The sequence below is a fragment of the Pseudopipra pipra genome, chromosome 7, assembly GCF_036250125.1.
Source record: "Pseudopipra pipra isolate bDixPip1 chromosome 7, bDixPip1.hap1, whole genome shotgun sequence".
Lineage (NCBI taxonomy): Eukaryota > Metazoa > Chordata > Aves > Passeriformes > Pipridae > Pseudopipra > Pseudopipra pipra.
Genome location: NC_087555.1, coordinates 7,729,696 through 7,752,772, shown reverse-complemented (window position 1 = coordinate 7,752,772; position 23,077 = coordinate 7,729,696). Strand labels below are relative to the sequence as shown.

The 23,077-nt window shown below is 52.1% G+C and overlaps 3 protein-coding genes and 1 long non-coding RNA gene across 11 annotated transcripts in view; 3 read left to right on the top strand and 1 right to left on the bottom strand.

The window, feature by feature from the left end:
* The window catches only part of LOC135417535 (uncharacterized), a 73,055-nt gene extending 64,065 nt beyond the window's left edge, over window positions 1-8,990 (top strand). The window contains exons 33-40 of the mRNA XM_064661858.1: window positions 6,398-6,587; window positions 6,785-6,849; window positions 6,963-7,214; window positions 7,491-7,638; window positions 7,878-7,942; window positions 8,060-8,311; window positions 8,588-8,735; window positions 8,974-8,990. Of these exons, the coding sequence (XP_064517928.1) occupies window positions 6,398-6,587; window positions 6,785-6,849; window positions 6,963-7,214; window positions 7,491-7,638; window positions 7,878-7,942; window positions 8,060-8,311; window positions 8,588-8,735; window positions 8,974-8,990 (1,137 nt within the window). The remainder of the gene's footprint in view (window positions 1-6,397; window positions 6,588-6,784; window positions 6,850-6,962; window positions 7,215-7,490; window positions 7,639-7,877; window positions 7,943-8,059; window positions 8,312-8,587; window positions 8,736-8,973) is intronic.
* On the bottom strand, window positions 3,114-3,749 carry LOC135417599 (uncharacterized). The gene is made up of 2 exons (XR_010432126.1): window positions 3,614-3,749; window positions 3,114-3,331 (listed from the first exon to the last, which is right to left on the bottom strand). It is a non-coding gene; the product is annotated as an uncharacterized LOC135417599 (long non-coding RNA).
* LOC135417534 (uncharacterized) lies at window positions 8,591-11,151 on the top strand. The gene is made up of 7 exons (XM_064661857.1): window positions 8,591-8,735; window positions 8,974-9,038; window positions 9,156-9,305; window positions 9,481-9,629; window positions 9,891-10,472; window positions 10,560-10,697; window positions 11,007-11,151. The coding sequence occupies exons 3-7, from the start codon at window positions 9,156-9,158 to the stop codon at window positions 11,149-11,151; spliced, it is 1,164 nt and encodes a 387-aa protein (XP_064517927.1). The 5' UTR covers window positions 8,591-8,735; window positions 8,974-9,038.
* A 5,446-nt stretch (window positions 11,152-16,597) lies between these two features.
* The window catches only part of MLPH (melanophilin), a 28,263-nt gene continuing 21,783 nt past the window's right edge, over window positions 16,598-23,077 (top strand). Inside the window, exons 1-3 of one of the 8 annotated variants that reach the window (XM_064660424.1) lie at window positions 16,598-17,054; window positions 20,910-21,131; window positions 21,994-22,130. In XM_064660424.1, the coding sequence (XP_064516494.1) occupies window positions 16,945-17,054; window positions 20,910-21,131; window positions 21,994-22,130 (469 nt within the window). In that variant the 5' untranslated portion in view covers window positions 16,598-16,944. The remainder of the gene's footprint in view (window positions 17,055-20,909; window positions 21,132-21,993; window positions 22,131-23,077) is intronic. The other 7 variants (XM_064660427.1, XM_064660422.1, XM_064660426.1 and 4 more) reach the window with 7 other exon arrangements.

The following is a 23,077-nucleotide window of genomic DNA, read 5'->3' as shown; positions in this document are numbered from 1 at the left end:
GAAAACGTCCTGTCACAATTCTCAACCGAAACGTGTCAGGACAGAAAAGGTACCAGGACCAAAAGCTCTGGAGCTTGGCTTTTCCATTCCCACTGGAGCAACAGCAGTTCACACGAGAGCACTGTATACTAGGAAAAGCAAATAAATTCACCAAGACCAACCAACGTGTGGATTCAAAATTACTTTCCCTAACCAAGAGAGGGATTATGACCCCACACCTCAAAGAAATGTGATCCCCACCTCTAAAATAGAAAACATCAGCATCAAGTGGCAGTTGAATGTCTGGGTACCACCATCCAGGGAAAAGCACCCCCACCAGTGGTGGCACCAGATGCCCACCAGGGCCACACAGAGCAAGCCCAGGATTCCCATGAGGGTGCAGAAGGGCAGGGAAGGGCACATCTGGCATGGGCACACCATGGTGCTGTCACCTGGGGATGAGTGAGGTGTCTGCTCAGGCTCTGGCTGTGCCCAGACACCACCTGGTTCTGGGAGCTCTGAGGGGCTGAGAGGTCCCTGGGGCTGTGATGGCCCTGGGGGCTGTGAGGTCTGTGGGGTCTGGGAGGTCTATGGGTGCTATGAGGGCAGTGAGGGCTATGGGATCTGAGGTCTGTGAGGGTTATGGAGGCTCTGAGGGGTATGGGGTCTGTGAGGGGTATGGGGTCAGCGAGGTCAGTGAGGGTTAAAGGGTCTATGAGAACAGTGAGGGCAATGGGATCTGAAAGGGCTTTGGAGTCTGAGAGGCCTATGGGGCCTGTGAGGGCTGTGGAGGCTCTGAGGGCTATGGGGGCTGTGAGGACTCCATAATTTCTACATGGTTAGGGAATATGTTCTTACAGCTTCTACCCTAGAACTGATACTCCACAAACTTTGTTTTCAAGACTTCCTTGATAGTAGTTTTCTAATTGCAACAGATGTCAGAGAATTGTTATCCACGATAATTAAAGTTGAGTGGCCATTTGCTGTAAGTGAGGTTGTTGGGGTCTGTAGTGGGTTGACCCTGGCTGGATGCCAGGTACCCACCAAAGCCACTCTCTCACTCCCCTCTGCAACTGGACAAAGGAGAGAAAACATAATGAAGAGTTCATGAGTTAAGGACTGTGAGAGATCACTCACTGATTACCATCCCAAGCAAAACAGACTTGAAGTGGGGATATTCATTAAATCTATTACTAACAAAATCAGAGCAGGATAATGAGAAGTAAAATCCTAAAAACATCTGCCCCCCTCCCCAGCAGTACAGGGAGATGGGGAATGGGGGCTACAATCAGTTCATCACAAGTTGTTTCTGCAACTCAGAGAGAGGAGTCCTTCCCCTGCTTTCCATGGAGTCCCTCCCCTGGGCAACAATTCTTCATGAGCTGCTGGAATGTGGGTCATTTTTTCCATGGGGTTCAGTCCTTCAGGCACAGTCTGCTCCATCGTGGGTCTTCCCCCACAGAGTCACTTGCCACAGAAAACCAGTACAGGGTCATTCAAAATGAGCTTTGGCCATGCCATAACATAATTGAACTGTCCTATTAATAGATGAAACCCACAGCAACCCTCATGAGTCACATAGAGAAATAGCAGTGCCATTGTACACCCCTTCCCTGCCCTGCTTGTTCTTCTCCACCGTGATGGGGATGGTAAGATGTCATTGTAAAACTGCCAAGAAACTGAAGACAAAAGGAATGCCATCCCAGCTCTGAGAGATCTCATGACTGGGAGATGATTGCAGGAGGATGGGGGGAGAGCAGAGGCTGCCGTGAAATTCCTAAGGTCAGCAGCAACATGTTTGTTGGAGCTCCTGTTTTTGTTATGATCCTGTGAATAAGGGTCCTGTGAGCTCCTGGCCTGTGGCTTGGAAATGGGCTGGAGGATGGGCTGCTGGTGGATGCTCCTGGTCTGACTCCACCTGGCTTTTGGAAACTCCCCTAGCTTGGCCAGGTGCTTGGGATGACCCTGTGTTGATGGGAGCCAAAACACCCCTCAGTGTTCATGAAGTGAGGAGCAAAGCTGGAGCTGTTGCCATTGTAAATCAACCCACCACCCCAAGCATCATTGCAGCACCTTGTCTGGGCACATGTTCTCTCTGCAGCTCTTAGGGCAGCTGTTTGGAAAGCTGGGTATTGTTATACATGGAGAAATTGTTGGGGTTTTGCCCCTTGGTTTGGAGGAGGAGGGACTTCTTTCTCAGGAAGAACATGAGGACGGGAAAGTGAGAGTGTTGGCTGGTTTTGCTGGAGTGGCATTTATTGTCTTCAGAAGCAACTGTCTACTATCTTCATGCATCTGTTTTGTTGAACTCTGATTATGGATTTACTTCCAGTTATCAGCTAAAACTTTGTAAAACGAATGGCTGGAGAAAGTCCAGGCCACATGTCCTATATATCAGTTCACAGTTGTCTCACAAACGATTACCAAGAACTGCAAAGAGCAGCTCATGTGACTATTATTTTTAAGAGAGTAGCCCTGCAGCTAGAAGGCATGTTTCTCTTAAAGAAGATATCCCAGAAATCCATTATTTTATCGTCTGGCAATACTGAAAATCAGAAATGGAGCCTGAAATCCATCTCTACCTGGTTTCCCAGGAGAGGCTTAGCTTATGGCATTTGCCTCTCCTGTTTTGCCACGAGGGTGCCCAGATCCCCAACTCAACTGGACTCAACACCCATCTGAGCCTCCAGCTATTAGGAAACACGTAACTTTGCCTCTACACCCCTGTTCCTGACTTCCACCCCATGCACATGTGGTCACTGCAGGTGCTGGCAGACTTAGGCACACATATAACATGGTCTGGCTCTACAAGATAGAATCATAAAGATCAAGTCCAACCATTAAGCTAACACTGCCAGCTCCACCAGTAAACTGTGCCCCCAGGTGCCACATCTACACATTTTTGGAACACTTCCAGGTGATAGTGTCTGCCTGAGTGGTTCTGGGTGTGGGTTTTCTCTTTTTCATGAGTTTGTAAGATTTGGGAGCCTTTATTCATGGCTGTATGATGGGGGAGGGAACTGTGGGCAGGCAGGTTTCATTGTCCTTCCCAAAGCAGAGAATTGCTAGAATTCCTGGGAAATACACAGGATCCATCATTCTGAGATCCAGGCTTTAAAGCTTAAGCTTAACAATAGAGATATAAATGTTTATTTTTGGCTTTTTGGTGGTCAGCTTCGATGTAGAGGTTTGGTACTCATAAATATTGTTGATTCCCCCATGTAGCTCTTTCAACTTCACTGTTCAGCAGGGAGCAATGGGAATTGTGATGCACGGCTGGGGCTGATACCAGAGATGACGCCATGAAAGGTGGGGATGGGAGTAACTGGAATACTCTAAACTGGGTTTACACCTGCAGGATAACAGCAGTAATGGTAGAATAATGGATTCAGGAGACAAATTGAAAACAAAACTAATTTGTATGTTGGAAACTTTAGACTAGTTCAGGTGTAAAGGCAGTTTTATGGGATGTGCTTGTAAGCAAACACAGAGAAGAGAAAGTACAGAACCTTCAGGAGGAGCAGCACAGTATCCTGCACAGCCATCCTCATTGTTGCTTTTTGTGATGTTGCATTGCTCTCTTCACTAACCTTTGCAGCTCACAGACTCCATGTATGAGCACCAAATATCTTACTTTTTGTAGAGAGGTTTGTGATTTTCCAGCAAAATGCTATTAACACAAATATTTTGCATTCTTGCTTCCATCTGGCTTTTGTCAGTGGTGGGATTATTTTCTCTTAATCCACTCTGCTGCTTTTTAAAAATATAGCATTTTCAAAAGAACGACTAAGTATTAGATACCTAAAAGAACACCTTTGTTTTGCATTCCTGAAATACTCATTGAAAATAAATGAATATAGATGAATAAATGAAAATGTGTCTAATCTGGCATTTAGGAATTATCTGTTTAGCTAATATTTAAATTATTCTTGGTACAAAACATGTGCATGTCACTATTTTCAGCCACACTATACATAGGCTGATTGATTCTAAGTCACCTACAGAGATGAGTTCTGTCTATCTGGACAGTGGGAAAATACCAGTATAGGTTTGAACTATACCTGACACCTGCTGTTGGCCATAGTTGGTGATAGGATAACTGGTCCATCATTGTGTTTTTGAAGTAAGATTAAAAATAAGTTTTGCTTCTTCATTCTTGTTTTTCTTTGTTTTTTAGTGAACTAAACACATATACTCTTATTCTCTTTTAACAACATTCCCAGTGTTCATAAGGGAAATAATATTTTTAAACTGAAAATTTTCCTTCTAACTAGAAGCTGGTTTTCTATCCTTTGAAGCTGCCATGAGGTAGTTGAGAGATGCTGAATGTGCTGATGGAACATATCTCTCTGACTCCACAGCAGTTTAAGTTTTCTCTTTTATTTGGTCATCATTTCATGCAAACTTAATTAGCAGTGCTCTCAAAAAAGAACACTGAAAACCAGTTATTTGATCTTAATATCTAAAAAACCTGTACCATCTTGGTTCATGTCTGCTTGTGCCTTTGGCTAATGGGACCATAAGGGTGTAGCTTTGTCCTGCCAGGACTCGGGGCGGTGGCAGGTCTCCTTGGGCGGGGACTTGCCAGAGCTGCTGATTTTGGTGCAGCCCCGGCCAATGGGGTCAGAGCAGCATTGGTGTCCTTGCCCACAGGTTCCTTCTGTGTGTCACAGCCCAGTGTTCGGGAGGGCCCCCAGGCAGGACTTCTCCCAAGGAGCCCGTGCCAGCTTCTGTGGAGGCCCCGTGGCCTTCCCACTGTGGCTGCCTCAGCAGCTGAGGGGGCTCCTTGTGCTGCTGTGGGCAGGCACAGCAGGGGAGGGTTTGCTTGGTTTTTGAGCCGGGCCTAAAGTTCATGTCCAGCTGTCTTAGATACTTTGGAAAACAGATTCCTTCCGACCTGGGGCAGGTTGGCCAGGCTGGGGGAGGCCCCAGGGCACGTGGCAGTGTGTCACAGGGCCCTTTGTGACACGGTGGGCATTGCCAATGGATGGCACGGGGCAGGGTGTCACAGGGCCCTTTGTGACACGTGATGACTTAATACTGGTGGTGAGGTGGCCACGCCTCAGTGCTCCTCGGAGCGTGCGACGGGACAGACGGGACAGAGCGGTGCTGTGCGGAGCCCCCGTGCAGCCAACTCGTTCCTTACTGATCCGGAGCGTTTGGAGTCTTCTCTGTGGTTCAAGCGCCCTCGAGGCCAGACCGCGGGACTTGGTGACCCGGAGTTTTTCTGCGGTGTCTCCAATCCCTGCGGCAGGTGCCATCGAGGCCATTCTCTGGGGCTTCGTGCCCCAGAGCTTTTCCCTGGCGTCTCCAATCCCTGCAGCAGGTGCCCTTGAGGCCCAACTGTAGGATGGCAGGGAGACGCTTCAGCCTGTGCAGGGTTCTCAGGAGGAAGAAGAAGACCGGAGACCCTGGGACTGCCCCTGCACAGCAGCCTGAAGAGATGCAGCAGGTCCAGCCCCTGCAGGAGGGTGAGTGGCAGAGCTGGGCCACAGGACTGGTGGCTGCAGCCGGCTGAGCCTCTTCCCATCCCAGCCTTTGTGGACATGCCCAGGGAAAGGGAGCAGGGAATAGGGGCCGGGACTGATCCCCTGGCAGCTCCATGCACTGGGCATCCTGGGGCTGGTCCTGCCTGTGGAGTGCAGGGCTGGGCTGTGTTCTCTGTTCCCTCCTGCAGCCCCTCAGCTCTGACTGCTCTCTCTCTTTGCCAGATCAAGGTCGGGTCCAGACAGAAGATCAGGACCATGCCCATGGCCACTTCAGCAGGGCAGCACAGGTACCTACAGCCATTCCCCCCTGGGCTGGGCCTGCTGTCACTGCTCAGCTGAGCACTGCTGTTGGAGCTCTCCATGGCACATTCCTCCCTTCCCTGCCCTTTGTTTTCCTGCAGGCCTTTCTGAAAGTCTTGGGCATTCGGCGTAGAAAGACCGGGAGAACACCAACCGAGGTCATGGCACAGCCTGACCCCACGCCGAAGGAGCTCAAGGCAAAGCCTGATGTCGGCACCGTGTCAACTGATGGCACAGCAACCTGTGACACCGCGGTGACCGATGAGCTGATGAACACCGACAGCACACCTGTTCTGCACCTGGCCGATGCTCCAAGTCTGGACTTGGTTGCGGAGAGAGTTGTCTCTGCTCAAGTAAGCAGCCTGTGGCCGGGGATTGTGTGGCCCTTCTGCTGGGCCCCCTCAGCCTTTGAGGCCAGCACAGTGTGGTGGGAAGGGAAGCACTTCTCGGGGGTAAACTGGGCAAGTTGCTCCCTCTGGCAGCTCTCCAACTCCCTCATGTCCCCTCCTGGCCAGACTGTGGGACTTGATGACCTGGAGCCTTCCAGAACCTCCTCTGTTGCAGGAGCTTTCAAGGCACTTGTGCAGGACTTGGTGACCCAGAGCTTTTCTGTGCCATGTCTCCTGCAGGTAGCCATGGAGCAAGACAGAGGCATGGAGCAGAGACCCCCCAGGGTGCCCAAGCTGGCCTGGCTGAAGGAGGGGGAGGAGGAAAGCCCTGGGCCTGCCCCAGCCCAGCACCCTGAGGATGTTGAGCAGTTCCAGCCCCTGCAAGAGGGTGAGTGGCAGAGCTGGGCCACAGGACTGGTGGCTGCAGCTGGCTGAGCCTCTTCCCATCCCACCCTTTGTGGACATGCCCAGGGAAAGGGAGCAGGGAATAGGGGCCAGGGCTGAACCCTGGCAGCTCCACACACTGGGCATCCTGGGGCTGGCCCTGCCTGTGGAGGGCAGGGCTGGGCTGTGTTCTCTGTCCCCTCCTGCAGCCCCTCAGCTCTGACCGGGCTCTCTCTTTGCCAGATCCAGGCCAGGTGCTGAAGGAAGAGCAGGACCGCTCCCGGGGCCGCTTCCGCAGGGCGGCACAGGTACCTACAGCCATTCCCCCCTGGCTGGGCCTGCTGTCACTGCTCAGCCGAGCGCTGCTGTTGGAGCTCTCCATGGCACATTCCTCCCTTCCCTGCCCTTTGTTTTCCTGCAGGCCTTTCTGAAAGTCTTGGGCATTCGGCGTAGAAAGACCAGCATAACACCAACCGAGGTCATGGCACAGCCTGACCCCACGCCGAAGGAGCTCAAGGCAAAGCCTGATGTCGGCACCGTGTCAACTGATGGCACAGCAACCTGTGACACCACGGTGACCGATGAGCTGATGGACACCGACAGCTCACCTGTTCAGCGCCTGGCCGATGCTCCAAGTCTGGACTTTGCTGAGGAGAGAGTTGTCTCTGCTCAAGTAAGCAGCCTGTGGCCGGGGATTGTGTGTCCCTTCTGCTGGGCCCCCTCAGCCTTTGAGGCCAGCACAGTGTGGTGGGAAGGGAAGCACTTCTCGGGGGTAAACTGGGCAAGTTGCTCCCTCTGGCAGCTCTCCAACTCCCTCATGTCCCCTCCTGGCCAGACTGTGGGACTTGATGACCTGGAGCCTTCCGGAACCTCCTCTGTTGCAAAAGCTTTCAAGGCACTTCTGCAGGACTTGGTGAACCAGAGCTTTTCTGTGCCATATCTCCTGCAGGTAGCCATGGAGCAAGACAGAGGCATGGAGCAGAGACCCCCCAGGGTGCCCAAGCTGGCCTGGCTGAAGGAGGGGGAGGAGGAACGCCCTGGGCCTGCCCCAGCCCAGCACCCTGAGGATGTTGAGCAGTTCCAGCCCCTGCAAGAGGGTGAGTGGCAGAGCTGGGCCACAAGACTGGTGGCTGCAGCTGGCTGAGCCTCTTCCCATCCCACCCTTTGTGGACATGCCCAGGGAAAGGGAGCAGGGAATAGGGGCCAGGGCTGAACCCTGGCAGCTCCATGCACTGGGCATCCTGGGGCTGGCCCTGCCTGTGGAGGGCAGGGCTGGGCTGTGTTCTCTGGCCCCTGCTGCAGCCCCTCAGCTCTGACCGCGCTCTCTCTTTGCCAGATCCAAGCCAGGTCCAGACAGAAGAGCAGGACCGCGCCCATGGCTGTTTCCACAGGGTGGCACAGGTACCTACAGCCATTTCCCCCCCCCGGGCTAGGCCTGCTGTCACTGCTCAGCCAAGCACTGCTGTCAGAGCTCTCCATGGCACATTCCTCCCTTCCCTGCCCTTTGTTTTCCTGCAGGCCTTTCTGAAAGTCTTGGGCATTCGGCGTAGAAAGACCAGCGTAACACCAACCGAGGTCATGGCACAGCCTGACCCCACGCCGAACGAGCTCAAGGCAAAGCCTGCTGTCGGCACCGTGTCAACTGATGGCACAGCAACCTGTGACACCGCGGTGACCGATGAGCTGATGAACACCGACAGCTCACCTGTTCAGCGCCTGGCCGATGCTCCAAGTCTGGACTTTGTTGAGGAGAGCGTTGTCTCTGCTCAAGTAAGCAGCCTGTGGCCGGGGATTGTGTGTCCCTTCTGCTGGGCCCCCTCAGCCTTTGGGGCCAGCACAGTGTGGTGGGAAGGGAAGCACTTCTCGGGGGTAAACTGGGCAAGTTGCTCCCTCTGGCAGCTCTCCAACTCCCTCATGTCCCCTCCTGGCCAGACTGTGGGACTTGATGACCTGGAGCCTTCCAGAACCTCCTCTGTTGCAGGAGCTTTCAAGGCACTTGTGCAGGACTTGGTGTCCCAGAGCTTTTCTGTGCCATGTCTCCTGCAGGAAACCATGGAGCAAGACAGAGGCATGGAGCAGAGACCCCCCAGGGTGCCCAAACTGGCCTGGCTGAAGGAGGGGGAGGAGGAACGCCCTGGGCCTGCCCCAGCACAGCACCCTGAGGATGTGGAGCAGTTCCAGCCCCTGCAGGAGGGTGAGTGGCAGAGCTGGGCCACAGGACTGGTGGCTGCAGCCGGCTGAGTCTCTTCCCATCCCATCCTCTGTGGACATGCCCAGAGAAAGGGTGCAGGGAATAGGGGCTGGGACTGATCCCCCGGCAGCTCCATGCACTGGGCATCCTAGGGCTGGCCCGGGATGGAGTGCAGGGCTGGGCTGTGTTCTCTGTCCTCTGCTGCAGCCCCTCAGCTCTGACCGGGCTCTCTCTTTGCCAGATCCAGGCCAAGACTGAACAGAGGAGCAGGACCGTGCCCGGGGCCGCTTCTGCAGGGCAGCACAGGTACCTGAGGCCATTCCCCCCTGGCTGGGCCTGCTGTCACTGCTCAGCCGAGCACTGCTGTCGGAGCTCTCCATGGCACATTCTCATGGCACTGCTCTTCCTGCCTTTCTCCTGCAGATGGTTTGTGAATTCACCAGGTGCATTTGGAGGGAAGAGACCATTGCCATGGGCACTGGGGGCATGGCAAACTCTGACCTCCACAATGCTGAAACCAGTGCTGCCCTGCTGGATTTGCTCGTGGAAAATGGTGTCTCCAATCCCAAGAAAGTAAGCAGCGTGTGGCCAGGGCTCAAGCCCCCCAGGGGTTGTGCAGCGCCTCACGCCAGATCCGCTGGGCCCCCTCAGCCTTTGAGGCCAGCACAGTGTGGTGGGAAGGGAAGCACTTCTTGGGAGAAGCTGGGCAAGTTGGCAGCTCTGCAAATCTCCCCCGTGCCCCCTGCAGGTGCCAGCCTTCGTGAGGTACATCCACCGGTGGCTCACGTCCAGTGTGTCTCCTGAGCACAGTCTAGACAAGACTCTTCTGGATCTGGCCGAGGCACACCCCGTGGATGTGGTGGTGACTCTGCTGCGCTCTGCCCCATCATGTGACAGGTATGGGGCCCCCCTGCCTCGAGGGCTCAGGGCTCACCAGCTCATCAGCCTGTAGAGCCCATCCCAGGTGTCTGTCAGGCTGAGAGTTCCAGGAGCCTCTGACTCCCCTGTTTCCCAGCCCTGGCATGCCAGCCACGGATCTTGCTCCCACACGCCCTCCTTGCTCCTCAGGGTGCTGTGGGTTTGCCACCTGGGACTGGGAGCTGCCCAGGCCGTGGCACTGTGGCTTAGACCCTGCTGACACAGAGTTTGACCCTGCAGAGCTGCTGCGACCATGTGGAGGACGATCATCTTCTCAAGTCGGACTGCACAGTCGGTGCTCGAGATACTTGCCCTTGTCCTGGGAAGCTGGCCAGCCTGCAGCATGTGCACCCCTGATGGGGATGAAACAGATGTCTTTGCCCTGGCTCTGAGTTTCTGGAACTGGACTTTGCTCACTCCCACATCGCCTCCAGGGCAGCTCTTCATCTTCCCCCAGCACTGCATCTCCCTGCCTCAGGCACTGGGCTGGAAACCTGGCTTAGGGGCAGGTTCAGGGGCACCAGGCCAGGTGCTCTTCCTGTGTCTCCCCTGGCCTCTCCCTCCCGCGCTCGGGCCTTGCCACATGGATGTCTCAGCACTGAGCGCTGTCTCCAGCTGTTTCACTTTTTTGCAGACAAACGTGGCGCTGTGGACGGCCCTCCAGCTGCCCTGGTGCCCACGTACAGTGAGGGAGTGTTTCCCCAGCCTCTTTGTGCATCTGCTCTTCCAGGTGTTCTTCAACGCAGTGCATAGGCTGGAGGAGGACGACGCCTTCTGGAGGGAATGCCAGGACCAACACAGCCTTCCCACCAACGCCAACAGGTGCTGCACCCCAGTCCTCCTGTCCCTCCTAGGCCCTCGGGGCTGGGGCCAGGGCTCAGCATGACCTGGGCTTTGCTCTGCACACAGGTTTGCAGTGCTGACCATCCAAGCCCTGCTGTGCCATCTGCGGTGTGAGGGTGTGGTGATGGCACTGGAACGCAAGTGTGGCTGGGACACGCTGCTCAACGCTGACACCCACCACTGCGCAGTGGGTCTGCTGGCCAGGTGAGACCCCCTTGTCCCCACTGCCCCTGTCATTTCTGCCTGTGCATGGGGCACCACACACAGTGCCCATGGTCACGGGTGAGAGGGCCTTGTCACCGAGGGATGGCTGAGAGTGGAAAAGGCTGGGAGAGGCGGGTGCACAGGAGGAGCCACCTCCCAAAGTGCCCTTGTCCCCTCCCAGGGTGCTGGAAAAGACCAGGCCTCTGTGAGTCAGTCCCGGAAGAGGTTTGGTCACCCAGCTCAGGGATGACAGTGCCTTTTTCCCCCTGCCAGGGAGATGGTCTGTATCTGCACACCCTGGTTTTGCAGCACTGTGTGCTGCCTCCTGGAGCTGCTCAGTGAAGAGATGTGTCCCTGGGAGCTCCCTGCCATGGCGTTCCCTGTGGAGGTGAGTCTGATGGCAAGCGCTGCCTCCCCGAGCTGTCTCCACCTCTCTGCAGGGAAAGCCCAGTGAATGGAGCTGGGGCAGAGGGGTTCTCCACTGTGTGGCCAGCCACGGGTGGGATGGCCCTGGCTGGAGGGGTTTCTCAGGTCACCCCAGATCTAGGCTCTGACCTTGGCTCTGTTCCTCCCTGTTCCAGCCCTCGGAGGTATGAAGAATGACAGCAGCCTCGCTATCTCAAGCCTGGCGTTTCAAACCTGCTCTGCGGAGCAGTTTCTGCGCTGCCAGAGCTCTGTGGAGAGTTGATGTGGGAAGCTGTGTGTGCTGGGGCCACATGAGCCTGCGAGGAAGACCCTTTCTCTGCAAGCACTTTCCTTTACCCCAGCATGGGAATATAAAATTCCTGTTGTCACAGACGGAGGCCCAGCAGTGTTTTTTGGTGCCCAGTTTCCAGAAGGCATTGGGAAAGAGGGGAAAAAGGGTCCTTGTGCTCAGCAACACTTGCCCAGGTATGCAGTGAGAAGAGAAAGTGCCCGAAGTCCCCTTGGCCTTTGGTGGTTCTGCTAAAGCCTCAAAGTTTCCATGGAGCAGTTTGCTGGACATGTTTTCCTATGTGAGAAGTAGATGGACCTTTTGGACTCTGCAAGACTGAAAGTGCATCACGCTACCTACGGCAGAGGTTGAAAGTGCCGTGTACCATGGTGGTGTGTGCAGTTCTCAGGCTGCAAGGAAAAGTAACTCCCACTCGATTGTGGTGCAAATACAAGTTTGCAAATGGAAGGGAAGGTCGGTGAAATTCTTCTGTTCTGGCACATTTTCTTTGACAGCGATTGGGGAGGACGTTTTCAACTTTGGATCTTCCCATTTGGATAAGCCCGGTACATTTACGTCTTTTTCAAGGACACGCCGACGTTCCCACTGTCGCTGTTCACCAGCTCCACGAGGTGGCGGTGTGTACGTAACAAACAACCCAAAATGCAGCTCCGGAGGTGAAAACGTCCTGTCACAATTCTCAACCGAAACGTGTCAGGACAGAAAAGGTACCAGGACCAAAAGCTCTGGAGCTTGGCTTTTCCATTCCCACTGGAGCAACAGCAGTTCACACGAGAGCACTGTATACTAGGAAAAGCAAATAAATTCACCAAGACCAACCAACGTGTGGATTCAAAATTACTTTCCCTAACCAAGAGAGGGATTATGACCCCACACCTCAAAAGAAATGTGATCCCCTCCTCTAAAATAGAAAACATCAGCATCAAGTGGCAGTTGAATGTCTGGGTACCACCATCCAGGGAAAAGCACCCCCACCAGTGGTGGCACCAGATGCCCACCAGGGCCACGCAGAGCAAGCCCAGGATTCCCATGAGGGTGCAGAAGGGCAGGAAGGGCACATCTGGCATGGACACACCATGGTGCTGTCACCTGGGGATGAGTGAGGTGTCTGCTCAGGCTCTGGCTGTGCCCAGACACCCCCTGGTTCTGGGAGCTGTGAGGGGCTGAGAAGTCCCTGGGGGCTGTGATGGCCCTGGTGGCTGTGAGGTCTGTGGGGTCTGGGAGGTCTATGGGTGCTATGAGGGCAGTAAGGGCTATGGGATCTGAGGTCTGTGAGGATTATGGAGGCTCTGAGGGGTATGGGGTCTGTGAGGGGTATGGGGTCAGCGAGGTCAGTGAGGGTTAAAGGGTCTATGAGAACAGTGAGGGCAATGGGATCTGAAAGGGCTTTGGAGTCTGAGGGGGCCTGTGAGGGCTGTGGAGGCTCTGAGGGCTATGGGGGCTGTGAGGACTCCATAATTTCTACATGGTTAGGGAATATGTTCTTACAGCTTCTACCCTATAACTGATACTCCACAAACTTTGTTTTCAAGACTTCCTTGATAGCAGTTTTCTAATTGCAACAGATGTCAGAGCATTGTTATCCACAATAATTAAATTGAGTGGCCATTTGCTGTAAGTGAGGTTGTTGGGGTCTGTAGTGGGTTGACCCTGGCTGGATGCCAGGTACCCACCAAAGCCACTCTCTCACTCCCCTCTGCAGCTGGACAGAGGAGAGAAAACATAATGAAGAGTTCATGAGTTGAGATAAGGACTGTGAGAGATCACTCACTGATTACCATCCCAAGCAAAACAGACTTGAAGTGGGGATATTCATTAAATCTATTACTAATAGATAATGATAGAGCAGGATAATGAGAAGTAAAATAAATCCTAAAAACATCTGCCCCCCCAGCAGTGCAGGGAGATGGGGAATGGGGGTTATGATCAGTTCATCACCAGTTGTTTCTGCCACTCAGAGAGAGGAGTCCTTCCCCTGCTCTCCATGGAGTCCCTCCCATGGGCAACAATTCTTCATGAGCTGCTGGAATGTGGGTCATTTTTTCCATGGGGTTCAGTCCTTCAGGCACAGTCTGCTCTATCGTGGGTCTTCCCCCACAGAGTCACTGGCCACAGAAAACCAATACAGGGTCATTCAAAATGAGCTTTGGCCATGCCATAACATAATTGAACTGTCCTATTAATAGATGAAAGCCACAGCAATCCCTCATGAGTCACATAGAGAAATAGCAGTGCCATTGTAACACCCCTTCCCTGCCCTGCTTGTTCTTCTCCACCGTGATGGGGATGGTAAGATGTCATTGTAAAACTGCCAAGAAACTGAAGGCAAAAGGAATGCCATCCCAGCTCTGAGAGATCTCATGACTGGGAGATGATTGCAGGAGGATGGGGGGAGAGCAGAGGCCGCTGTGAAATTCCTAAGGTCAGCAGCAACATGTTTGTTGGAGCTCCTGTTTTTGTTATGATCCTGTGGATAAGGGTCCTGTGAGCTCCTGGCCTGTGGCTTGGAAATGGGCTGGAGGATGGGCTGCTGGTGGATGCTCCTGGTCTGACTCCACCTGGCTTTTGGAAACTCCCCTAGCTTGGCCAGGTGCTTGGGATGACCCTGTGTTGATGGGAGCCAAAACACCCCTCAGTGTTCATGAAGTGAGGAGCAAAGCTGGAGCTGTTGCCATTGTAAATCAACCCACCACCCCAAGCATCATTGCAGCACCTTGTCTGGGCACATGTTCTCTCTGCAGCTCTTAGGGCAGCTGTTTGGAAAGCTGGGTATTGTTATACATGGAGAAATTGTTGGGGTTTTGCCCCTTGGTTTGGAGGAGGAGGGACTTCTTTCTCAGGAAGAACATGAGGACGGGAAAGTGAGAGTGTTGGCTGGTTTTGTTGGAGTGGCATTTATTGTCTTTAGAAGCAACTGTCTACTATCTTCATGCATCGGTTTTGTTGAACTCTGATTATGGATTTACTTCCAGTTATCAGCTAAAACATTGTAAAACGAATGGCTGGAGAAAGTCCAGGCCACATGTCCTATATATCAGTTCACAGTTGTCTCACAAAAGATTACCAAGAACTGCAAAGACAGCAGCTCATGTGACTATTATTTTTAAGAGAGTAGCCCTGCAGCTAGAAGGCATGTTTCTCTTAAAGAAGATATCCCAGAAATCCATTATTTTATCGTCTGGCAATACTGAAAATCAGAAATGGAGCCTGAAATCCATCTCTACCTGGTTTCCCAGGAGAGGCTTAGCTTATGGCATTTGCCTCTCCTGTTTTGCCACGAGGGTGCCCAGATCCCCAACTCAACTGGACTCAACACCCATCTGAGCCTCCAGCTATTAGGAAACACGTAACTTTGCCTCTACATCCCTGTTCCTGACTTCCACCCCATGCACATGTGGTCACTGCAGGTGCTGGCAGACTTAGGCACACATATAACATGGTCTGGCTCTACAAGATAGAATCATAAAGATCAAGTCCAACCATTAAGCTAACACTGCCAGCTCCACCACTAAACTGTGCCCCCAGGTGCCACATCTACACATTTTTGGAACACTTCCATGTGATAGTGTCTGCCTGAGTGGTTCTGGGTGTGGGTTTTCTCTTTTTCATGAGTTTGTAAGATTTGGGAGCCTTTATTCATGGCTGTAGGATGGGGGAGGGAACTGTGGGCAGGCAGGTTTAATTGTCCTTCCCAAAGCAGAGAATCGCTAGAAGCGATGGTGATTTCTGGATCTGAACTGCTACAGTCTCCTTTGAGAGTAGGAATAAACCCAACAAACTGCTTTGAAAGAGGAAAAAGAAAAGAGGAGGAAAAAAAGAAGAAAAAAGAAATCTCTTTGCTGTTACACACACCAGTGAGCTGATGGAGGAGAGTTTCCCTAAAGAGACTCAGTTCCCAGGCCAATGGATTACTTGGAAATTATTCTGTGGACCTGCACCAGGGACATTTCCCACACAGTGGTTTTCTGGTAAACCAGCATTTTTTAGGGGGTATTGGCACTGCTGAGCACTTGCATTTTTCATATTTCCATTGCATAGCAGGCCACATCTTTTTATGCAACTTCATCCTTCTGGAGAAGAAAATATCCAGATCCGAGCAGTGTTTGAGTTCCTGGCATGACTGTACTGACTAGCCCGGGAACAGGGTCTCATTGTGATGTTAATTAGTATCTATTGACCCGCTCCCTGTTTGGATGCAGTGGGGCGCGCAAGGGCTCTCAAACATAAGCTTACATAAGGAGCAGCCCAAGCGGTGTCTGGCTCCTGCCAATAAACTAATTGCTTTTGTCGGGACTGTATCAGCTGGAAGAGGAGCTGAAATCAATTTCTGGCTTCCAGTGAAGATCGTGTGTCCCTGATATCCAGGCTCAAACGCTGCATCTGTAATCATCACTTTTTCTGCGCAAAATTCATCCAAGTTCGGATTCAAAATGCTCTGTTCATCGAGTTTAATCTTTGTTTCAAATGAGTTACCAGGGTGGATAATTAATTCCATGTACCCCTGGGCAAGCAGAGTGGGTGGCAGCGGGGATCTTAGTCCCACCAGGCAGAATAGTTTTCCTCTTCGGTCTTGCCCCCTTGGTCCCTCTTTACATTACTGTCAGGGAGAAAAAAAAATGTGAATTGCATCAATATTTGCTGTGATGAAGATGAGAAATGCGTTTATTTTAATATCCAGGGTCCTGCTTAGACACAGAGAGCAAGAGAACAGCCCTGGTAGTCAGATTATTGCAATATATATCTCTTTGGCTATGTGATGTGTTTAGAACTTTTCTTAAAATCCTGTCAAACCGTCTTTTCTTGCTCGCGGTAAACGAGGGGAGCGCGCTGTGTCCTAATTAAGCTGTTTGCCACAAGCAAAGCTCAGCTTCCCAAATTGCTGTCAGAGCAACGCCAGAAGCCAGGCTCTGGTGTGGGGGAAAGGCAGATGCACTTAAGTTTTCCTTCCTAGACTGTTGGTGGAGAGAAAATCGGTGTGGTGAGATCAGACACAGAAGAGCGAGCTGGGGAGCAGAGGGTCGTGGTGGGGCGAGATTCCCCGTGATGGAGCCGGTCCCCCCGGGTGTGCAGGCACAGCTCCTCCCGGGAATGCTCAGCTCCCTCCCAAACCCCGTGGCCTGCCTTCCCCGGGGAGGCGTTCGTTTGAAGGCTTCATTTCACTCACACACCCTGCATAAAGCAGGCAGAGAGTAAACATCTCGTGTAGCCCCAGCCAGGCGGACGAGGTCTGAGCCGTCTGCAGCTCTGGGCAGGACCCTGGGGGAAGGCAGAGCTGCCCGCCCGGGTGGCGAGGAGTCCCCGCAGCCGATAGGCACCGTGCCAGCCCTGCTCGCCGGCCGTCTCTGCGGGCAGGCTCGCCCGGCAGAGCGGCTGCGGCGCTGCCAGGAGCCGGCTGGCCTGCCCGCAGCTCTGCCTCTGCCCCTTTATACGGGGCAGCCACGGAGGTGGGGCTGAGCTCTTCCCGCTCCGTCAGCATCCCAGGGTGCGGGACAGCGAGCGCTCAGGGGAGCGAGTAACGGGATCGGCTTCGAGATGGGGAGGAAGCTGGACCTCTCCAAGCTAACCGACGAAGAAGCCAAACATGTTTGGGAAGTCGTTCAACGGGACTTTGATCTGCGGAAAAAAGAGGAGGAACGGCTGGAGTGAGTATCGGCTCTCCGCTCCGTGCGGTTCCAGCGCTCCGCAGCTGCAGGTCGTAGGGATAAAGCAGCGTGCGGGTTGTAGGGATAAAGCAACGTGCCGAGGCTGTGGGCGAGGAGGAACAGCCGGGACCTGACTGTGCAAGTCAAACACGGCTGATAGATTACGTTATCAGCGGCAAGGTGACGCGTTCGGGTGGCAAAGGTGCAAACTGGCACCGTGCCCTCGGCGGAGATGCGGATCGGTGACACCGCGGCAGTTTATGGGGACAAATACCAGGAAATGCCTTTGTGGGGCTTGGGGTTGGCGGGGCTCTCGAGGCGAGACCTTATCTTGCAGCAGAGGATGGGATTTGGCTCCCCTGCTTTTGCTTCATGTGATAGGTCTCGTGCGTTTAGGGCAGGAGGGGTGTTCAGTGAGTCCTGGGTGACCACAGGCTCCTGAAGGATCCTGGAAAAATAACTGAGAGGAGTAGTAAACCTACTGTAGTAGCCTTAAATATGCTATACAGGGGGCTGTGCCGTCCTGGGAAAGTTTTAGGGGCCCACAGAGTGGGAAAAGATTGAAAATCACAGGAACAGCAAATTCCAAGAACTTTTAAGTTCTTACAAACAGGGCATTTGACCAGAAGTGCTGTTTAAAAAATGTTCTGTCAGATGAGATTAAATTCTGAGCATGAGAAATTGTGGGGGTTTAGGTCTTGTTCATTAGCTATGTCAGGCATTGAATCTAATAATGTCTTAACACATTTCAAGAAGCTGCAGTGACCCTCTTCAGCGTCTGGCCAAGTTCTTGTTATTTTCCCAAGGGGCTAGTCCATGTTCCCAGGCTGGGTTCAGGCAGTGCTGCCCTCCCACTGAGCCCCTGGACGCTCCTAGCCCTGAACTTTGTGAGCCGGGGCTGATGCTGATACCATGACAATCCCTGGGGACCAGGAGCTCATTAGTTTCTCTGTCAGATCCAAAGGAAAAGGTGGGGAATCATCTTCATTTGGGATATCTGCATCCCCCAAAAGCTTGCTGTCCTGCGAGCCTCTCCATTTACACCATTAGCCACGAGAAGCTCTCAGTCATATATTTTTCAATGCCCTGATTACTTTTTTGCCTAAAACCCCCCGCCTGTGTGGGAGGCAGAGATAATTCAGTATCATCATCTACTGCCTTCCTCTGCTGGCAGCTCTGAAATGCAGGAAGCTGATTAGACGGGGATATTTAAAAAAATTATCATCCTGGAAAGGGTGAATGTCTCCCTTGTGATGGATCTGAGCTCTGCCTTGAGGGAGGAGGTGGGGACCCGTATTGCTGTGCCCTGCAGCAAAGAATTGGGCGAGGTGAATTCCTTCCCTACTTGACCTTGGCGCCAGACTGGCTTATATGGGTCCTCTCTGATGCCCAGGAAGCTTCCAAATGGAGTGTCACGCTATGGGAGGTGTAAGATGGGGAAAGATCTCAGGTCTCAGAATACTTCTACTCAGCTCTCCTCCTAAGTGTAATTTCCTCTGTTTATTTTTATTTTCTTGTTTAATCCTGCCCTGTGGAGGGCTGGTATTAACACTCTAAATTACAGAAATTTCTGTAATTTCTGAATAATTTCTGCTATAGACCAGACAATCAGTCTGGGAAAGTCTGCCACATTCCTGCATGCTGGACTTGGAGCTACAGGAGCATTTTCTGCCTGTAACAAGCTGGGACATGATGTGACACTCTGGGAGACCCTGCATCCATTCACCCTTCTCTCTGTGCTCTGACCAGCCCCATTTGCTTTTCTATTCATTTGCTTTTCTATTCACTGGACTTGTCTCAACCTGCAAGCCTTGAAGAAATATCTCCCCCTGCCCAACCCCCCCGCCCCCCCAACCCCCCCATCTTGGTCTTTTTATTTCCTTTCTGCTGCTTCTCTGTATTTTGTTTTTGGCAGAAGCTACTCACCAACAACGAACAAAGGCTTCTGCTGGCCAGAAACTGCACAGGCATGTGAGGGTAGTGCTTTGCCCAAAAAATTAAACAATGGCCATTTTGTGGGGGCTCTCCCTGGTTCTTTACATAAACATCCCTGTTTTGGAGGGGTGGCTCCCTGCGTCTCTCCTGGAGCTCAGTGGGACCAACCCTGCTGCAGTTGGCATCCCATTGCTGTGGATTTATTTATTCTGCCGTGAGCAGAGCAGGGAAGGGGCTGGCTTGTGCTCCTGCCAGCAAGAGGAGACAAGAGGCATGCAGTTCCTGCAGCTTCTAAACTGGTTTGGCTGAGACTTGTCCTTCCTTTGGCAGGTCTGATGGGTGAGGGAGTAGAGGTGTAGGGATCCAACCGGTCTCTGGGAACCAGAAAAAGCAGTTCCAGTAAAAGACTGGATCCTGCTGGAAACAGCCTTAGCACTGGAGTGGAAAAGGAGCACTGAGTCCAACCCAAGGGTTCTCTATTTGCGGGTTTGGTTTTCGTAGCCACATATAACTTTACTGCTGGACATTTGCACTGGCTTGTTCAAAACACTGCAAGGATGGTGAATGCCTGGTTATAAAAAGCCACGTGCCCAGTTCAGTCTTTATACTCTTTTCTACATCTCCCTGATCCTTGGTTCATGCAAGCTGGTGTCACTGCTGTGTGACAGCACAGCCCAGTGTGCTGGTAGTAAGCTGGCCAGAAAAGTCTTCCTTGGGAAAAAAAAGAAGAACTGCTCCCTAATGTGCAAACTGATTTGGTTAAACAGAGATTATCTTGATTGACATGCCTGTCATTCCCAGTGCCAGTCACACCACTGCTCCTGTGGCCAGCAAGGCTCCTCCTGTGGTCACCCCGGCGTTGGTCCAGCGGCCGGCACAGGGAGCATCACCAAAGCCTCGCGGTCCACACTGTGATCATGAAGCATCCTCCAGAGCTGATGGCTTGAGGTTTTTGGCCAAAGCTAACTTCTGCTCTGGAAAATACAGCTTCCTGATCCTGCCTAGGCAGAAAACAACCTTCTAGGACCTTCCCTACAAGTCAAACATTTTCCTCTCAGCCGTGGCCCCAAAGGCAAACATACCTGAGGTGATGCGTGGTACGAGGAGCAAACAGAAAGCCTTTGGGCAGCACACTGGGCCCCCAGCAGCTTGGCAGGCATTTCAGGCCTGGGCTGTTGCTGGGGGTTCAGCCTCGTGCAGGCACTGTCTTGCAGGGGGACCTGCTTTAGCAGCCAGGTTCAGATAATGAAGGAAGCCTGCAGTGATAGATTGCCAGGAGAAGGTACTCTTGGAAAACGCTCGTCTGTGAACTGAACGACAGTTCACAGGACTGTCACAAGCAACTCCTCCTGCTGCATCCTCTGAACAGCCAGAACGTCATTGCACATCACATAATAAAATTCTCTGCTGAATTTAGCACTGAAGAACTATATCAAAACCCCTTTTAATCCTTTTTAATCCCAGAATTCTTTTTTTTTTTTTCTTAACTGAGAATTCCAGAAAGATTTTAATTCTCTGCTGGACTCCAGGGCCAAAGATTGTATCAGGTTGGCATGCAGCCAGAGTGTTCAAGAAGAGCCACTCTCCTGAGATTTCTGGGATTTATGATCAACACCCTGTGAAACAAACAGGACAGGTTTTGGCACAACCAAATCTAATATTAAACTTAACAGTGGCAGATCCTAATATATCTGATGATACCTGCCCTGAACCTGGTGCCCACTTCTTTGTTCAGCTTATTTAACTCGTGATATTATTTATTAGATTTGCCCTACAGCTCTTTCCACAAGCTGCAGGACTCGGAATGTTCCCTGGAAAATCGTTTCTGAAATGCATGAGGCATAACAGGGTTTGCCATGTTAGACTTTGCAGTGAAATGATAATAAAAACAATTCCTGTGTTTTGGGGTGTTTTCTGCAGGGAGCTGAAATGCAAGATTGACCAGGAGAGCAGCAAGAGAGAGTTCTTGACAAATCAGTCCCACCTCAATGAAACTCACTGTGTCCACTGCCTCCAGCCCTTCAAGTTCCTGCTGAACAGCAAGAGGCAGTGCCTGGACTGCCACTTCTACACCTGCAAGAACTGCAGCCGCTACAACAAGAAGGAACAAGGCTGGGTCTGTGATCCCTGCCGCCTCTCCAGGTCCTGCTCCTCATGAAATCATGGAATGGTTTGGGTTGGAACGGGCTATAAAGACCAACTAGTTCTGTGCCCCTGCCATGGGCAGGGACACCTTCCACTGGACCAGGTTGCTCCAAGCCTCGTCCTATCTGGCCTTGGACACTTCCAGGGATGGGGCAGCCACAGCTTCTCTGAGCAACCTGTGCCAGGGCCTCACCACCCTCACAGGGAAGAGTTTCTTCCCATTGTCCCACCTAACCCTGCCCTCTGGCAGTGGGAAGCCATTCCCTCTTGTCCTGTCACTCCAGGCCCTTGTCCAAAGTCCCTCTTTAGCTCTCTTGGGAGCTCCTTTAGGTACTGGAAGGTGCTCTAAGGTGTCTCCAACACCTTCTCTCCTCCAGGCTGAACAACCCCAACTCTCTCAGCCTGTCTCCATAGAAGAGATGTTCCAGCCTGTGTTTGTGCTTGGGATTGCCACCACCCAGGTGCAGGACCTTGCACTTGGCCTTGTTGATCTTGCTGAGGTTCACACCAGCCTGTCCAGGTCTCTCTGGATGGCATCCCTTCCCCCCTGCACCACACAGCAAACTGAGGGTACACTTAATCCCACTGTCCATGCCACTGATATACATGTTAAACAGTGCCAGTCCCAATATCAACCCCTGAGGAATGCCACTTGTCACTGGCCTGCTGTGATGGGGGCCGTGAGGGACAAGGTGAGCCTCGGGGATGGAGCTCAACAAGAGTTGCCCAAATTCAGCATCCTTTTATGCTGGTTAGAAAACACGCTGTGTTTTTGCTAAGAGGAGGTTTCTGGGTGAGAGTCTGCTCACCGTGGGCGTGGCTGGACTGGCTCATGTATGTGCATCCTCTCTTTGGGCAGGATCGTGAAGGTCGGGTCCCTGGAGTGGTACTACGAACACGTGCGATCCCGTTTCAAGAGGTTTGGAAGTGCCAAAGTGCTGCAGTCCCTCTATGGCAGGCTGCAGCCAGGGCAGGGGGTCAACTCTGCATTTCTAGGTGAGGAGAGGCACTGGGGTTTCCCCTGCCCTGCTGCACGTGGGGCATCTGTGCGGCACCGCGATGGGATGCACCGAGGGAGGAGCATCAGTGGTGGTGCTGCTTCGAGTGCCACGTTCAAAACATCCTGGGGAGGAAGCAGAGGTTCAGACTTGTGCATTCACATGCAGAGCAGATGTTGTTCAGTGTTTTTACCACAGACTTGAGAATATAGGATCGTTAAGGTTTGAAAAGACCTCTAGATCATCCAGTCCAACCATTATCCCAGCACTGACAAGCCTATCACTAAACCATGTCCCCAGATGCCATTTTTATATGTTTTTTGAACACTTCCAAAGATGGTGATTCCACCGCTTCCCTGGACAGCCTGTTCCAGTGTTTGACTACCCTTTCAATAAAAAAAAAGTTCCTAATATCTGACGTTTATTTTTAAAAGTTCCACGTCCTGCAGTTTGCAGCTCTTGTTTTTCTTTGGTTTTGCTCTTTTCATCACAGAGTTTGTGAAATTAACACTAGTTTAACTGCAGGATAAAGCCAGCAGCCATTTATTTTCCCTATGATCTAATGATTTTTACAATCTGATGATCCCCTGGCAGGGACAAAACTTATCAAAACGAATGAGTTACCTGTCATCAGTATTTCTGATAATGGTCCAACAGTGAATAAATGTCTAATGATGTTAATACAGAACTATTTACTGACCAGCTGCTAGTTGCCATGCATACAGCTCCTACACTCCTTTGCCTATTGCCTTTGTAAGCCAGTGTGGATTTTATTCCCGTCTTGAGGAGCCACAGAAAAGTTTGCACAAATACCATTGGCATGACTTGATTCAACTGGTCCAATCACTCTTTTATCCAGACCACTCTTGGCAGAAATAGCAGAAAAAGCATGGAGGGTTGTGGCAGGGAATATAAAATTAATGGACTGAGAGACAACTCATGCAG